This window comes from Falco cherrug (assembly GCF_023634085.1).
Source record: "Falco cherrug isolate bFalChe1 chromosome W unlocalized genomic scaffold, bFalChe1.pri SUPER_W_unloc_1, whole genome shotgun sequence".
NCBI lineage: Eukaryota > Metazoa > Chordata > Aves > Falconiformes > Falconidae > Falco > Falco cherrug.
Window position 1 is genome coordinate 5,990,298 of NW_026599288.1, and position 15,487 is coordinate 6,005,784.

The window sequence follows — 15,487 nt, forward strand, 5'->3', positions numbered from 1 at the left end:
TTAAAAGAGTAAAACATTTTATACACTCTGAACAATTGTTTACAATTATGCTAAGTCACACTTAATTCTCATTGGTTAAAGGTACAGCATTCTTCTTTCCCCTACTTCACTTGTTCTGTGGGGAAGGGGCTTTGTTAGTAGGGGGCTCTCTTTGCTCGAGGGTGGATCTTTTATTATGCTAATTAGGATAGTTCACACATAGTTCCAGTAATTTTCTGTTTGGTCTTATTCTTCTTGAGCTTATCTTGTTGTGCCCCAGCTTGACATATTTATGCTGTCTGCTCCTCCCAGGACTGTGTTTTGTTAACTGTAACATCCTCTGTTTTTCAATTTTCTTGTTTTTCATTATAGATATTTACATATTTTGTCTAAATTTCAAGTTAAATAATAGACTGGCCTTCTATTAATCATGTAGTCGACCAGTTTGAGACTATCTAAGAATACTTTTCTTTAGATAAGTCTCATCTTATCTCCTGTTCGCATTATCAACATTGAACAACATATACAGGCACATACAAACACTAACAATCCAATTATTAATATGCTTAACAACGTTTTGATCCATGTGGTTAAATTAGGCAACCAAGATGTTAACCATTTCCACGTTACTTCAAATCTTAAAGAGGTATAATTCATTTGTATTTTATGTAAAATTTTAGTTTGTTTCCAAATTTCATTCAAATCAGTAGAAATGCATCCACTTTGATTCACATATACACGGCAACTAGTATTTAGTACAGTATACACTCCACCTTGTGAAGTTAAAAGCATATCTAAAACCATTCTATCTTGAATTGCAATGTCAGCCAGTTGTTAAACTTCCTATTGTAAAGCCACAATGGCTTCAGCAGTTTCATTTCTATTTTTTTTCTATAATTGCAGAGATATTTACAATAGCTTTTTCTAATTCACTTACTCCTAGCCACAGTCACCGAGCAGAAGAATGAAAAGCTGTAGGTCTCTCAATCAGTGGATTATGGTCTCTTTTATGTCTCTCTAAACAAGTTCTCAACCAGACTTTAGAAACTAATTATTCCATTACTGTAGTGCTCAGAACTAGTGCTCCTAAGGTACATATTCCTGCCCAATTCTTTGGTAAATTTTTTCTAGCCTTTTTCCCGCAAAGCCAATACCAGCCTTTTCTTTCTGGAACAGGCCAGGACTTTTGAAAATTCCCTCCCCAATTAATGATGTCACTGCACTTAGAATAGTTTCTTACTATAACCATGTTATTATTACAGTCAAATTTACCAATGCCTTTTGGAGGAGTACACTGCTGGACACATTTACCATAACCACTCTGGTGATCTGGAATTTCTCTATCCCATTCTTGTTGGCTATTTAAACTGGTATTGAGAGAAGTATTTCTCCATAGGTTTTGCTGAGATATTTCTGCTGGAACAGGGATTCCTGTAAGTGAGATTCCTTTCTTTGCATGTTCAGGGAAGTGTGTACAGATGCAACAATTTGTCTTATTTGCAATTTTCATTGCTCCCTCAATTAGTTTGAGGTAGATGTTACAGTCCCATGGACTATCCTGGTTCCTTTTGAGCAGGGGTCCTCAAACTTTTTAACCAGGGGGCCGGCGCGGATGCAGTGGCAGGCAGTCATGTGCGGCTGCTTGGTTCCCCCCCCAACCCCCGGCGGGGGGGTTCTGTAAATACCGGGGGCCGGATTGAGGACCCTGGGGGGCCGTATCCAGCCCACGGGCCGTAGTTGGAGGACCCCTGCTTTTGAGCATTGGTAACCTCAAGTAAAAGAAGACTATCAACCTATTTAGTTCATTCATTTCTAATTCCAGAAGTCAGTATACTTGTAAAGATACAATAACAATGTTACTATTCCTAATAATACAAAGTATAATAAAATTTCTTCCTGTATACAATCTAAATGAACTACTGATTCCCAATTTGTCCAGGTGCTTTACTGTTCATTGATTCCGTGTTAATTTCAGTTTCAGAGGTCTGGTCTCTCTTGACTTCCACCCTTCCAGAAGGGCACTCTTCACTCGAGTGTAGTAAATCCAAGAGTCTATTCCCTTTACCTTGATCACTGTGGGTGTGATTAATAATACCAAATATGGTCTTTTCCAGCATTCTTTCAGAGATTCATCTTCCCAGGTTCTGATATAAACTAGATCTCCTGGTTGGAAGGTATGTACTGGGGTGTCTAGATGTACAGGTGCTCTTTCGTTCAGGCATCTATGAAGTGACGATAGAGTATGCCCCAATGATAACATGTATTCAGTAAGTATCTCTTACTTTGCCTTGTTAGTTCAACATGGGAAAGCTTCTACCCATCCAGAAAATGTATCTATAAGTACCAGCAGATATTTATACCAATTACATCTTGGTAAGTCAGAGAAATCTATTTGCCAATATTCCCCTGGACTATGTCCTCTCTTAACTTGTCCTGGAGGGGGTCTTTTCTATATTTTTGGATTATTTCTGCAACAAATCAGGCATTGTTTTACAATAATATTAGCAAGCTGTTGCATTCTCGGCCCTACAGCATAACGCCTTATGCTTGCCACTATTGCCTCGGCTCCCATATGGGTTTTCTGGTGAGTTTTCTTTATTAATTCCCTCATTAATGGAGCAGTAACTATAATCCAGCGTCCATTGTTCACCATCCATTTTCACTTTTGGTACAGTTCAGAAGTTTTGCCAATTGATCATCCCTTTCAGAGTAATTTGGAGGCTCTCAATACTAACTTATCAATAGGAATCAAAGCTCCCATTATAGAATTTGATAGAGTTATTTGTTTTGCAGCTTCGTCTGCTCTTCGATTAACTCTAATTACATCTGTTTTTCCCTTCTGGTGAACCTTGCAGTGAATCACAGATAGTTCTTTTGGTTTTTGAACTGCATGTAAGAGTCTTAAAATTTCTTTCCCATGTTTGATTGCAGTTCCTTGTGAGGATAAAAGCCCTTGTTGTTTCCAAATGGCCCCATGAGTGTGTACTACCCCAAATGCACATGTTGAATCCGTATAAATATTTACTTGTTTATCTTCAGACAGTTCTAGGGCTCGAGTCAATGCAATCATTTTGGCTTTTTGAGCTGATGTATTAACAGGTATCGGCTTAATTTCTACTTCATTTTTCAAAGTTACTACAGCATATCCTACTTTTTGCTGCCTGTTGTCCATAAAGTTGCTTCCATCAGTGAATAACTCCCAGTCCAGATTCTCTAAGGGTATATCTTTCAGATCTGGTTGGCTGGAGTACACCTGTTCTATGACATGTAGACAGTCATGTTCCAACTCATTATTTTCATTAATGGGGAGTAGGATTCAGGATGGAAGTCACCTTCAAAGTGACATCATCTTGTTTGATCAGGGATGCCTGATATTTAATCAATCTGTTTGGGGGCAACCAGCGATGGCCCTTCTGCTCCGATACTGCCAAAACAGCATGAGGCACAAAAGCAATAATGGGTTGTCCCAAAGTCAATTTTCAAGCCTCTGTAATTAATAAGACCATTGCCGCCACTGCTCTGAGGTATGCTGGCTTTGCTCACTTCATCTAATTGCTTAGAGAAGTATGCCACCAGCCTTTTCCAGTCTCCAAGGGTTTGAGTTAGAACTTCTAAGGCCACATGTTGTTTTTCATATATATATAAAGTGAAAGGCTTACTCAAGTCTGGCAATCCCAGAGTGGGAGCCCTCATAAGTTCCACTTTTATAGTGTCAAAGCTTTTACAACATTCAGGAGTCCATTCAAGAATTTTTTGATGGCAGCATATTATAATGGTTTAGCAATTAGACTGAAATTTGGTATCCACAGGCAACACCACCTGGCCATTCCCAAAAATCCTCTTAATTCTTTCTTTGATTTTGGAGGAGCTATACGGTATATTGCCTCTTTTTGTTCTGCTCCAAATCTTCTCTTGCCCTGCAAAATCTCAAAACCCAGATATTCTACAGTTAGCTGAGCAATTTGTGCTTTTTTTTCTGTGATACTTGGTACCCAGCAAGTCCCAAGAAATTCAGCAAGCTAATGGTGGCTGCCTGACATTCCTGTTTCATTGTGGCTCCCAGTAGGATATCATCTATATACTGAAGCAAGGTAATCGAAGAAATCTTACCTTGCCAATCTTCCAGTTCTTTGGCCAATACATTACCAAACAAAGTAGGGTTATTCTTGAATCCCTGGGGTAACACATTCCAGCAGAGTTGAACTTTTCGTCCCGTTGTGTTTTCCCCTTTCAAACACAAAAAGTTTTTTGAGTCTCCTCCTCCAGGGGTATGCAAAAGAAGGCATCTTTTAAATCCAATACTGTAAAATAGACATTGTTATTAGGTAAAGATGATAGCAAGGTATGAGTTCGGAACCATGGGATGTACATCAACTGTGATTTGATTAATTTCCCTCAAGTCTTGCACCAATTGGTATTCTTGAGTCCAGGGGTTCTTAACTGGTAAGATTGGGGTATTATATTCAGACTGACACTCCTTCAATAGTCCATGTTGAATAAAATCATTTATTAGTGGTTCTAAACCCAAATGAGCTTCTAACTTAATAGGATATTGCTTTTTTTCTTACTGGTTATGGTCTGGGTTTTAATTCAGCCTTTACTGGTACTGTGTTCTTTGCTCTTCCAGGTCTGTGGGTTGCCCATACAGTGGGTGTTACAGCATCCAAAATTTCCTCTGGGATGTTTGCATCTACCCATTGTTTCTCCGTTAATAAACAGATTTGAGCCTTCCAAGCTGTTTCCTTTGGCAGGTGTAGCTGTATTCTCTTATCAGAGAAAGTTACCTGTGCTCTTATTTTACACAACAGATCTCGCCCTAAGAGGGGTAAGGGACATTCCAGCATATAGAGGAATTCCTGAATTACAGTTTTACTTCCAATTTTGCATTCCATCAGTTTTAAAAACAGTTTCAAAGCTTGCTTTCCCATGACCCCCACAACTGGCATATAGCTATTACTTAAAAAGGACCCTTACAACTAGTTACAACTGAATATGTCACTCCAGTATCGACCACAAAATCAATAGTTTCATTCCCCAGCTGAACTGGAACCCAGGGGATCAGCTCAGGAAATTTTAATATTGTCCCCTGGTCCTCTTCAGTCTGAATCTGAAGCCCCCAGCATAATCAGATCAGCTTCAGGGGTCTTTTCCCCCTTGGGGAATGGTTGTTCTTTTTGAACACTTGTTTTTCCAACATCTCTTTCCTTTACAATAGGCACATTGATTTGGCCCCATGGAACTTTCTAAAATCAATCCAGAATTCCAGCCCCAGCCTCTACCTCTAGCCCAGATATTTCCTCGATAATATCTTCAATGTCTTCCCTTGCCTCTCATTGAATTCCCAGCAATCATAGCAGCTAACAAATTAGCCTGAATTTTGTGATCTTTTAATCTTTCTTTTTTCTCTGTTTCATCTCGATTATTATATACATTATAGGCTACCTCTGTGATTATTATATACTTTGTAGGCTACCTCTGTCAATTGAGAGATAGTCATTCCTCCTACCCCTTCTATTTTCTGTAACTTTTTTCTTATATCTGAAGCCAATTGTCCAATAAACAACATATTAAACATTCTCCTATTAGTTTCATCTTCAGGATCTAAGTTAGTCCACCTTCTAGCTGCCTCACACAATCTCTCATAAAATGCTGAGGGATTCTTATAATTTCCTTGTCTAACTTCAAATAACTCTGACACATTCTTTGATTTTGGGACCCCATGTTGTATACCATATAAAATCAATTGCTGATACTGTTTAATTGTTCCCCTCCCAGCACCAGAATTTGGGTCCCATTCTGGATCAGTTTTAGGCATAAATCTGGCAGGATCATTGTTAGCATTTCGCCTCTGATTCTCTTGTTTGGCTTTTTCCAAAACCAATCACTTTTCTTCTGGAGTAAAAAGAGTGTTTAACAGTGTTTGCATGTCACTCCAGATAGGATTATGATTCAGCACAATTGATTCCTCTGATACATTTTATCTGGATTTTCTCTATACAATCCCACTGATTGTTTCCGATTTAATAAGTCTGAGCTGGTAAACAGGATATGTGCAAACAGTGGCAAACCTTCAACTCTCACTGCCTGCTGGAGTGGTGCCTGTATCACCAGGTGCTGAACCAGAGTTCTTCCTGAAATGGGAGAGAAATTTCTCTCTTCCATTTGGGGAGATTGTTCATCAGAATTGCTACCAGCCTCTTGTCTGATTGGCGGGACCAACAATTGTATATCTTCCTTGTTTCCCTTAATACACCCCTTCCCAATATCACAAGCCAAACAGCGCCTCTGAGTCTTCTTTAGTCCACTTTCAGCCAATGCATAGATACCATTCAGATCATTGTCTAACAATTTACATTTCTTCCTCATTTCATGATTATCATGCAAGGCAAAGAACAAACCAACATATGGTACTTCATCCCATTTACCCACTCTTCTACAGAAAAGCATTAACTGCAATATAGTGTTATAATTCAAAGTCCCATTTTCGGGCTGTTTCTCACCATTGTCCATCTTATACTTTGGTCACCATTGATTACAAGATCTGTGTAATTTTCTTTTAGTTAAGGGATCCCTGCCAAAATAGTTCCAATTTTTCAGGATGCATCCTAAAGGAGTGCAAAGGGGTATCTTGATGGAGGAACCAGAACCCATGTTATTTCCTAGGAAATTTTCTTTAACCAGAACTTCGTGTACTCAGCAAATGGAAGGTAATATAATTTCCCTTCTCAAGCGTCTACATACAGAAGTCAAAATAAGCTACTGCTGCGATCCTCAGGATAGAGTGACTTACAGAGAACAGACCCGAAACCCAGACTGGAAACAACAGATCAGAGCAGAATTTTCCACTCACCGAGGCCCCCTTGCAGTTCCTTAGCTGATACCTCATTAGGCTTGCATTGCACTATCATGTCACTTAGCGCTTGAGCACAGGAGGGAAACTTGGCAGAGTCCCCGATCAAACTGGTCAGTGTGCACTAGAGTCTGCTTCAGTCACCACTGTTCTTCAGGATAGCAAGACGATCCAGGCAAGGCTTGTCCCACCTGGGTCACCAAAAATTGTTGCCTCACAAATGGAGTTTGTTACCTGGTATGCAAAGGTGGTAAATCCATAAAGCTAGCACCTACCTCTGTGCAGACTTGCAATAAATGATATCTTGGCTCTGTTTGTGAGATTGGCTCTTTGCATGCCAGGTAACAAACTCCATTTGTGATACAACGGTATGAGCCTTAATATTTGGCTGTTGTCTTGCCTACCCACCCTCTGTTTACTGAATGAAAGGACTTCTGATCGAGTATGAAAGAAAAAATATTTTGTTTCATTTTTATGTTTATTTTAACCAGGTCTCAAATCAGACTGTACTTTCTGGCTTGTTTTTCAGAATGATATAATTGAAAGTGCTTCTCCTATTTTTGAGGAAGAACAAATTGGTGATTGGACGGTGGATTAATAAGTAGCTGTTGTATTACGAGAGTAAGAAGATATTTTGGGAGGAACTGAATTTTCACCCTAGTCTAGCAGCTTTGCTGCTCACTTAAACACAGATGAATGAAGACTCCATTTGGAAAATCGCCAGGTCAGCGGTCCAGAGCTGATGCAGGTGAGATGTTACTGAATTTGGGGGTTTTGTTTGTTATTTTTAGTGGGTAAAAGTAGTGTCCTTATTTTATAGATTTTTCTTATGTACTTGTGGTTTTATGAAGCTATTACTGTTTGTTTGTGGTTGGGGGTTTTTTTTGGTGTTCATTTTTTTAAAGATAATTATTGCTTTCATTATAGAAACTGGAATTGAAAGGATATACATAAATTTAAGCTGTACAGATTTACATATAAGAAGTACTGGTTTTGATTGGGATAGAGTTAAATTTATTGATAATAGGCTTGCATGGTGCTATGTTTTGGATTTGTGCTGAAAACAGTTCATAACATACTAATGTTTCAGTTACTGCTGAACAGTGCTTACAGTGTCATTGCCTTTACTCCTTCTCATGTTGCCCCCTCTCAGCGAGTAGGCTGGGGGTGCACAAGAAGTTGAGAGGGGACACAGCCAGGATACCTTACCCCAACTGACCAAAGGGATATTCCATACCATAGACTAACACTTCAAGGGGAAAATTTCTCCTTTGCTTATCTTGGAAATGCTGGAAAAAGTAATCTAGTCACCATATATTTAATAACTTGCTGTAAAATTTTAAATGATTTTATAGAAATTGATCAGATAGTAATTGTGAAAGAGTATCTCTCAAAAACACTTCATAAGGGTTTTTCTAAATGTATATAGGGATTGTTGCTGCATTGTGTGTTTCATAAATTGAACATTATGTAGAGGGTGATTTTTGTGAATGAAAATAGGTAATTTTATGTGCTGAGTAGATAATTTCACTTTTTGTCCTCTTAATTTAAAAAGAAAAAAATATTATTTTAGATGGCCACACTGTCTATTGTTATTAAATTTTATACTATAATTGGCAACTTCATTTTTCACCATGCAAAATTATTATAATTGACACTCAGATTTCTTTAGAGGCCAATTTTGCTTTTTAGTATTTCTATACAACAGTTAATATTTAGGTCTTTACTTTTTTCTGTATGAAGCCTGTTTAATCTTAACTGGGGAGCCCTTAATTTATCCTCTTGTCTGATTAATGTAGTATTGCTGTCTTTTTGATACACATCTCCAAGTTGTATACATTTGTCATGGTTTAACCTGAGCCAAGCTGGCAGCTAAGTAGCACGCAGCTGCTTGATCACTCCCCCACCTCCCCTGGTGGGATGGGGAGGAGAATCAAAAAAAGGTAAAACCCATGGGTTGAGATAAGAACAGGTTAATAACTGAAATAAAGAAAATTTTAATATTAATAGTTATAATAGTAATAATTGTAATTAAAAGGAAAAAGAAAAAGAGAGAGAAATTAAACCCAAGAAAAACAAGTGATGCACAATACAATTGCTCACCACCTGCTGACTGATGCCTAGCCAGTCCCTGAGCAGCAATCAGTGCCTCCCAGCCAACTCTTCTCAGTTTATATACTGAGCATGACATCATATAGTATGGAATATCCCTTTGGCTCATTCAGGTCACCTGTCCTGGCTCTGCTCCCTCCCAGCTTCTGTGCACCTGCTCACTGGCAGAGCATGGGAAGCTTGAAAAGCCCTTGACTTAGGGTAAGCACTACTTAGCAACAACTAAAACATCCCAAATCTGAGTTCTTCACCTGGTGTGCAATAGCTGATCCACACACAGAGCTAAGATATTTGTTTATTGCATATCTGCGGAGAGATGGGTGCTAAGTGGTAAATCCACACAGCTAGCACACCTTAATACATGGAAAAATGTTTTATACACTTTGAGCAACTGTTATCAGTTCTTTTATAATTATGTTTAGTCACCCTTATTCTCATTAGTTCTTGCAAGCCTTGTCTCCATTTAAAGGTACAGTATTCTCTCTTTTCACTTCACATGTTCTATGAGGAAGGGGGCCTTGTTAGTAGGGGGCTTTCTTTGCCTGAGGGTGGATCTTTTAGTATGCCGATTATGATAGTTCACACACAGTTCCAGTAATTTTCTGTTTGGTCTCATTAACCATTTAGTTCTCCTTGAGCTTATTTTGTTTTCATTTCTTAGCTTGACTATTGTGGCTATTCCCTCTCCCAAGGCTATGTCTTGTTGACTGTTCCTAGGGGTTGATTAACATCCTTTGTTTTTAAAATTCTTTTGACCTCTTGTTTTTTGTTACATATATTTACATATTTCTTTAAAGTAAATAGTTTTTCTATGAACATCAGTGAGGTATCAAAATTATTCTCATACTAAATCCAACACACAGCACTCTACCAGCTACTAGGAATAAAATTAACTCTATCCCAGCTGAAACCAGGACATTATCCACCACTTATTCCATACCAATTATGTCATTCCAAGGTCCCACACTTTCCAATGCATCCCAGTCAACCACCATCACCTTTCTGGTCCTTTGTTATATATATATATATATATATGTGTACACACAGATAACATTCCCTTAGTCTATGGGCCATCCCTATAAAAGTCTATTCAGTTCATTTGGTCCATGACACTGGGATCCATCTGTCATAACAGTCTTTCAGGACTGGAAAAATGGCATGTGGTGTTGGATTGTTGCATGCTGAAGCCACTTCTGGTTCCATCACCGCTGCTCTTGTCTTGTTTCATTAAAGTTCATTTTTTGTTAATCTGGGTGATTTCACTGTAATACCCTTGGTATGGCATATAGCCACCATAGAGGTGATAATGTACAGTGTTAGGTAGCAATCAACATCACACAATTTCATTCACTGACTGTTCTGTCCCAAAATCAAATGTCTTTGAGACACACATGTAACTTCCCCATCCTCCCCCATTACCCACCAAGTGCTCCCAGGCCCTTGAACAAAAGCAATGCAACAAATGGGTTTCCCTTAACCTGAGGCAGGAATGACCCAGACTGTTTTCCCCAGCATGTTTTTAAGCTCCACTACAGGAACTTTATCCCCCTCTACAGTACGCAAAAGCTTTGACTGGGCAGGACCAGCTCAGGTAGCAGATCCTCTGGTATTAACCAACCAGGTAGCCTTTGCTAAATGTGTATCCCAATGTTTGAAAGTTCCACCACTCATTGCTTTCAGTGTAGTCTTTAACAGTCTGTTACATCGTTCAATTTTCCCAGAGGCCGGTGCATGATAAGGAATGTGATATACCTACTCAATACCATGTTCTTTGGCCCAAGTGTCTATGAGGTTGTTTCAGAAATCAGTCTAGTTGTCTTATGCAATTATTTTTGTGTTACCGTGTTGCCATAAGAGTTGCATTTCAAGGCCCAGGATAGCGTTTTGGGCTGTGACATGGGATATGTTTTTAGCCATCCGGTAGTAGCTTCCACTGTTGTTAGCACATGGCACTTGCCTTGGCAGGTCTGTGGGAGTGTGATATAGTCAATTTGCCAAGCCTCCCCATATTTATATTTCAGCCATTCCCCTCCATGCCACAGAGGCTTTAACCGCTTGGTTTGCTTAACTGCAGCACATGTTTCACATTCATGGATTACCTGTGCAATAGTGTCCATGGTCAAGTCCACCCCTCGATCCTGGGCCCATCTATATGTTGCATCTCTTCCTTGATGGCCTGAAGTGTCATGGGCCCATCAAGCTATGAATAGTTTACCTTTGCGTTGCCAATCTAAATCTACTTGAGCCACTTCAATCTTGGCTGCTTGATCTACCTGCTGATTGTTTAAATGTGCCTCAGTGGCCCGACTCTTGGGTACGTGAGCATCTATATGATGTACTTTTACAACCAGGTTCTCCACTGGAGCAGCGATATCTTACCATAATGCAGCAGCCCAGATGGGTTTACCTCTGTGCCAATTACTTTGCTTCCATTGCCGTTACCACACCCACAGGGTATTTCCCACCATCCATGAGTCAGTACAGAGGTAAAGTATCGGCCATCTTTCTCGTTCAGCAACATCTAAAGCCAGCTGGATAGCTGTCACTTCTGCAGACAGACTCAATTTACCTTCTCGTTCAGCTTTTTCTCCAACTTGTCGTAGGGGATTCCATACAGCTGCCTTCCACCTCCAATGCTTTCCTGTAATATGGCAGGACCCATCAGCAAACAAGGCATATTGCTTCTCATGTTCTGGTAATTTATTATACGCTGGGGCTTCTTCCGCTGATGTGACCACCTCCTCTGGTGACATTCTGAAATCTTTGTCTTCTGCCCAGTCTATGATCACTTCCAAGATTACTGGGCAGCTGGAATTTCCTCATTGAGCTCACTTTGTGATCAGTGTGACCCACTTACTCCATGTAGCGTCAGTTGTGTGATGTGTAGATGAGACCCTCCCTTTAAAAATCCAGCACAGCACTGGTAAACAGGGTGCCAGGAGGAGCTATGTCTCGGTGCCAACCACTTCTAAAGCAGCTCAAACCCCTTCATAAGCTGTCAGTATCTCTTTTTCAGTTGGAGTATAGCAGGTTTCTGATCCTCTATATCCCTGACTCCAAAAGCCCAAGGGTTGACCTCGAGTTTCCCCTGGTGCTTTCTGCCAGAGGATCCAGGTAGGGCCATTCTCCCCGGCTGTGGTGCAGAGCACATTCTTTACATCTTACCGGCCCAAGGGCTACTGCTTGATCTATCTCTCATTTAATTTGTTCAAAGGCTTGTTGTTGCTCAGGACCCCATTTGAAATCATTCTTCTTTCAGGTCACCTGATAAAGAGGGCTTACAATCAGACTGTAGTTTAGAATGTGCATTCTCCAAAACTCCACAATGCCTAAGAAAGCTTGGTTTTTTTATTGCTAGTTGGTGGAGACATAGCTGTTATTTTGTTGATCACATCCATTGGGATCTGATGACGTCCACCTTGCTATTTTATTTTATTTCCTGTGCAGGTCCCTTGACCATACTTGGGTTTATGACAGAACCAGCTTTCAGAAGGATTTGGACTATTTTCTCCCCTTCCTCAAAACCAACTTCTGCTGTATTGCCCCATATGATGATGTCATCAATGTATTGCAGGTGTTCCAGTGCTTCACCCTGTTCCAGTGCAGCTTGGATCAGTCCATGGCAGATGGTAGGGCTGTGTTTCCACCCCTGGGGCAGTCAATTCCAGGTGTATTGGACGCCCCTCCAATTGAAAGAATCTGTGGCCTGAACTCTGCTGCCAAAGGGTTGAGGAAAATGCATTTGCACTATCAGTAGTGGCATACCACTTGGCTGCCTGTGACTCCAGTTCATATTGAAGTTCTAGCATGTCTAGTACAGCAGCACTCAATGGCGGTGCGACTTCATTCAAGCCACAGTAGTCCACTGTTAGTCTCCATTCTCCATTAGGCTTTTTCACTGGCCATGTGGGGCTATTAAAGTGTGAATGGGTTCTGCTGATCACTCCTTGGCTGTCCAGTGAAAGAATCAGCTCCTGGATGGGAATCAGGAAGTCTCAGTTGGTGCGATATTTCCATCCTACTACCTCATGTACTGTCCATGGTCCTGCAGGTAAAACCACAACATACCCTGTGGTATGTGCCCAATATATCCTCCCTCTTGAGCAAAAGGGCGCTTACTGTTAATAGAGATACAGGTCCATATGGCTGGGGAGTTAGGATCTATCCTTGTCAAAGTGCTGGACCAGTTTCTCCACAGCCGAAGATGTGGGAGGAAGAGAGATTGTCTTTCTATTCCTGGAGTAGGTGAGCAACTTCATCCACCACCAGTGCTGCTTCGTCTCTCCAGCTCATTACTGCCAATGAATTGGTATACAATGATGGTGCACTCCATAAAAGTATCTGCCACGTGGGTCAATGTACATTGAACTTTGTCTGGATCTGTGGGTAATTGCATGTTGTTCTGGTCATTATAAATCATCTGTAGCATGGCTAATTCCCTCAGGTACTGAATACCTCTTTCTAGTGTGGTCCAGTTGCCTGGGTGACATATAACTTATTCCTTGAAGGGATACCTTTCCTTCACACTTGACAGGAGTCGTCTCCAGAGGCTGAGGACTTGTGTCCCTCTTCCAATTGCCTGTCAATGCCCCCTTCCCTAGAAAGTGATCCCAGCTGCTTGGCTTCCCTACCCTCTAATTCCAAACTATTAGCCCTGTTATCCCAGCATCGAAGCAGCCAGTTGATAATGTGCTCACCTGGATGACGGCTAAAATCTTTTTGCAGATCCCACACCTCATTCAGGGATAGGGATCGAGTGGTTACCTCTTGTTCTGGCTCTTCCTCCTGTTTTTGTGATAGCCCCACTTCATCCTCCTTTACTAAACAAGCTGCCTTTTGTGTCCATTTGTTTTTGTGTATGGGGGTGATTGATACCAACATGGGTTGGTTTTCTGTTTCAGCTGCATCACCCATCACCAGGATCTGAGTAGTTGTAGTGCCTGTAGCCAGGGTTTGCATAGCCACAGTGCCTGTTGTGGGGGTTGGAGTAGCTGCAGTGCATCACACCGGGGTTGGAGTAGCTGTAGTTCCTGTCATGGGGGTTGGAGTAGTCAAATAGTTGCTTAACCCTACACAAAATCTGAAACACATTCAGCAACCTGCTGGTTCCTAACAATAAGGACCATGCTAGTTTCAGGATATTCCGAATTTCAAAATTTTCAAATGCTATTGTAATTACCCTGGAGAAGAAGGGGAACATAGGGGAACATATGGGAAGATGTCTCCTCCATAGGTTGGCACTCTGAGGAGGAAAGGGAAAATGTCTAATTATTAATAGCTCCCAGTAGATGACTCCCAAAGTACAGATGTGATGGCAATGCTGAGTACGCATACAAGATTAGTTTTACAACCAGCAATTCTGTAATATCATAAGCCAGTATCACAAAGAACAATAGAATGATAACCTTAGCCTGGGCCCCAAGGGTGATAAACACTAAAATGGGGAACAAATACTGCATGTAAGGTGTTACATAACACAACTCGGAGACCAAATGCAAAAACCCTGAGAGCAAATAAACCAATATTGTGACCAGCAACTATTAAACTAATATAATGAATGCTTATAACAAATTTGTTTTAACATGCTCTGGTCAGATCTGTTGTTTTTGCAACCCTTTGTGCCCCACCTTGGGTGCTGAAAAGGACTGTCATGTTTTGACCCCAGCTGGCAATTGAGTACCATGCAGCCACACACATGCAGCTGCAACCATGGGTTGAGACAAGAACAGGTTAATAAATGAAATAAAATGTAGTAGTAGTAGTAATAATAATGAAAAAGAAAAAGAGAGAGAAATAAAACCCAAGAAAAACATGTGATGCGCAATATAGTTGCTCACCACCTGCTGACTGATGCCTAGCCAGTCCCCAAGCAGCGATCAGCAGGCCCTTGACAACTCCCCCCAGTTTATATACTGAGCATGATGTTCTAGGGTATGGAATATCCCTTTGGCTCATTCAGGTCACCTGTCCTGGCTGTGCTCCCTCCCAGCTCCTTGTGCACCTGCTCACTGGCAGAGCATGGGAAACTTGAAAAGTCCTTGACTTAGGGTAAGCACTACTTAGCAACAACTAAAAACATCAGTGTGTTATCAACATTATTATCATCCTAAAGCCAGAACAGCACTGTACCAGCTACTAGGAAGAAAATTAACTCTATCCCAGCTGAAACCAGGAAAATGTTTGGTCAGTCTCAACTCTTCACATTGTCTGGACTTGGATGTTCCGAGCTTCCAACATCCTGGTTTTGGCTGGGATAGAGTTAGTTTTCTTCTTGATGGCTAGTGCAGTGCTATGTTTTGAATTTGGTGTGGGAACAGTGTGTTTGGGGACTTTTTGGTTTCTCAGGACTTGCCAGTGGGAGGGCTGGGGGGGCACAGGAAATTGGGAGGGGACACAGCCAGGGCAGCTGACCTGAACCAGCCAAAGGGATATTCCATACCATGGGACGTCATGCTGAGTATATAAACTGTGAGGTGTGCTGAGGCCTGCTGATTGTTGCTCAGGGAATGTCTGGGCATCGGTGGTGAGCAGTTGCATTGTTTGTCA

At 40.9% G+C, this 15,487-nt stretch overlaps 1 protein-coding gene across 16 annotated transcripts in view; it reads left to right on the forward strand.

Annotated features, from left to right (window-relative positions):
• Positions 1–15,487, forward strand: part of LOC129734877 (spindlin-Z) — a 101,123-nt gene that overhangs the window by 62,814 nt on the left and 22,822 nt on the right. For 13 of the 16 annotated variants that reach the window (XM_055700237.1, XM_055700238.1, XM_055700234.1 and 10 more), the window contains one exon: positions 7,359–7,577. In XM_055700237.1, coding sequence (XP_055556212.1) covers positions 7,526–7,577 — 52 coding nt within the window. In that variant the 5' untranslated portion in view covers positions 7,359–7,525. Of the gene's footprint in view, positions 1–3,749; positions 6,687–7,358; positions 7,578–12,388; positions 12,571–12,672; positions 12,993–15,487 lie in introns of those variants that run through there. The other 3 variants (XM_055700248.1, XM_055700247.1, XM_055700232.1) reach the window with 3 other exon arrangements.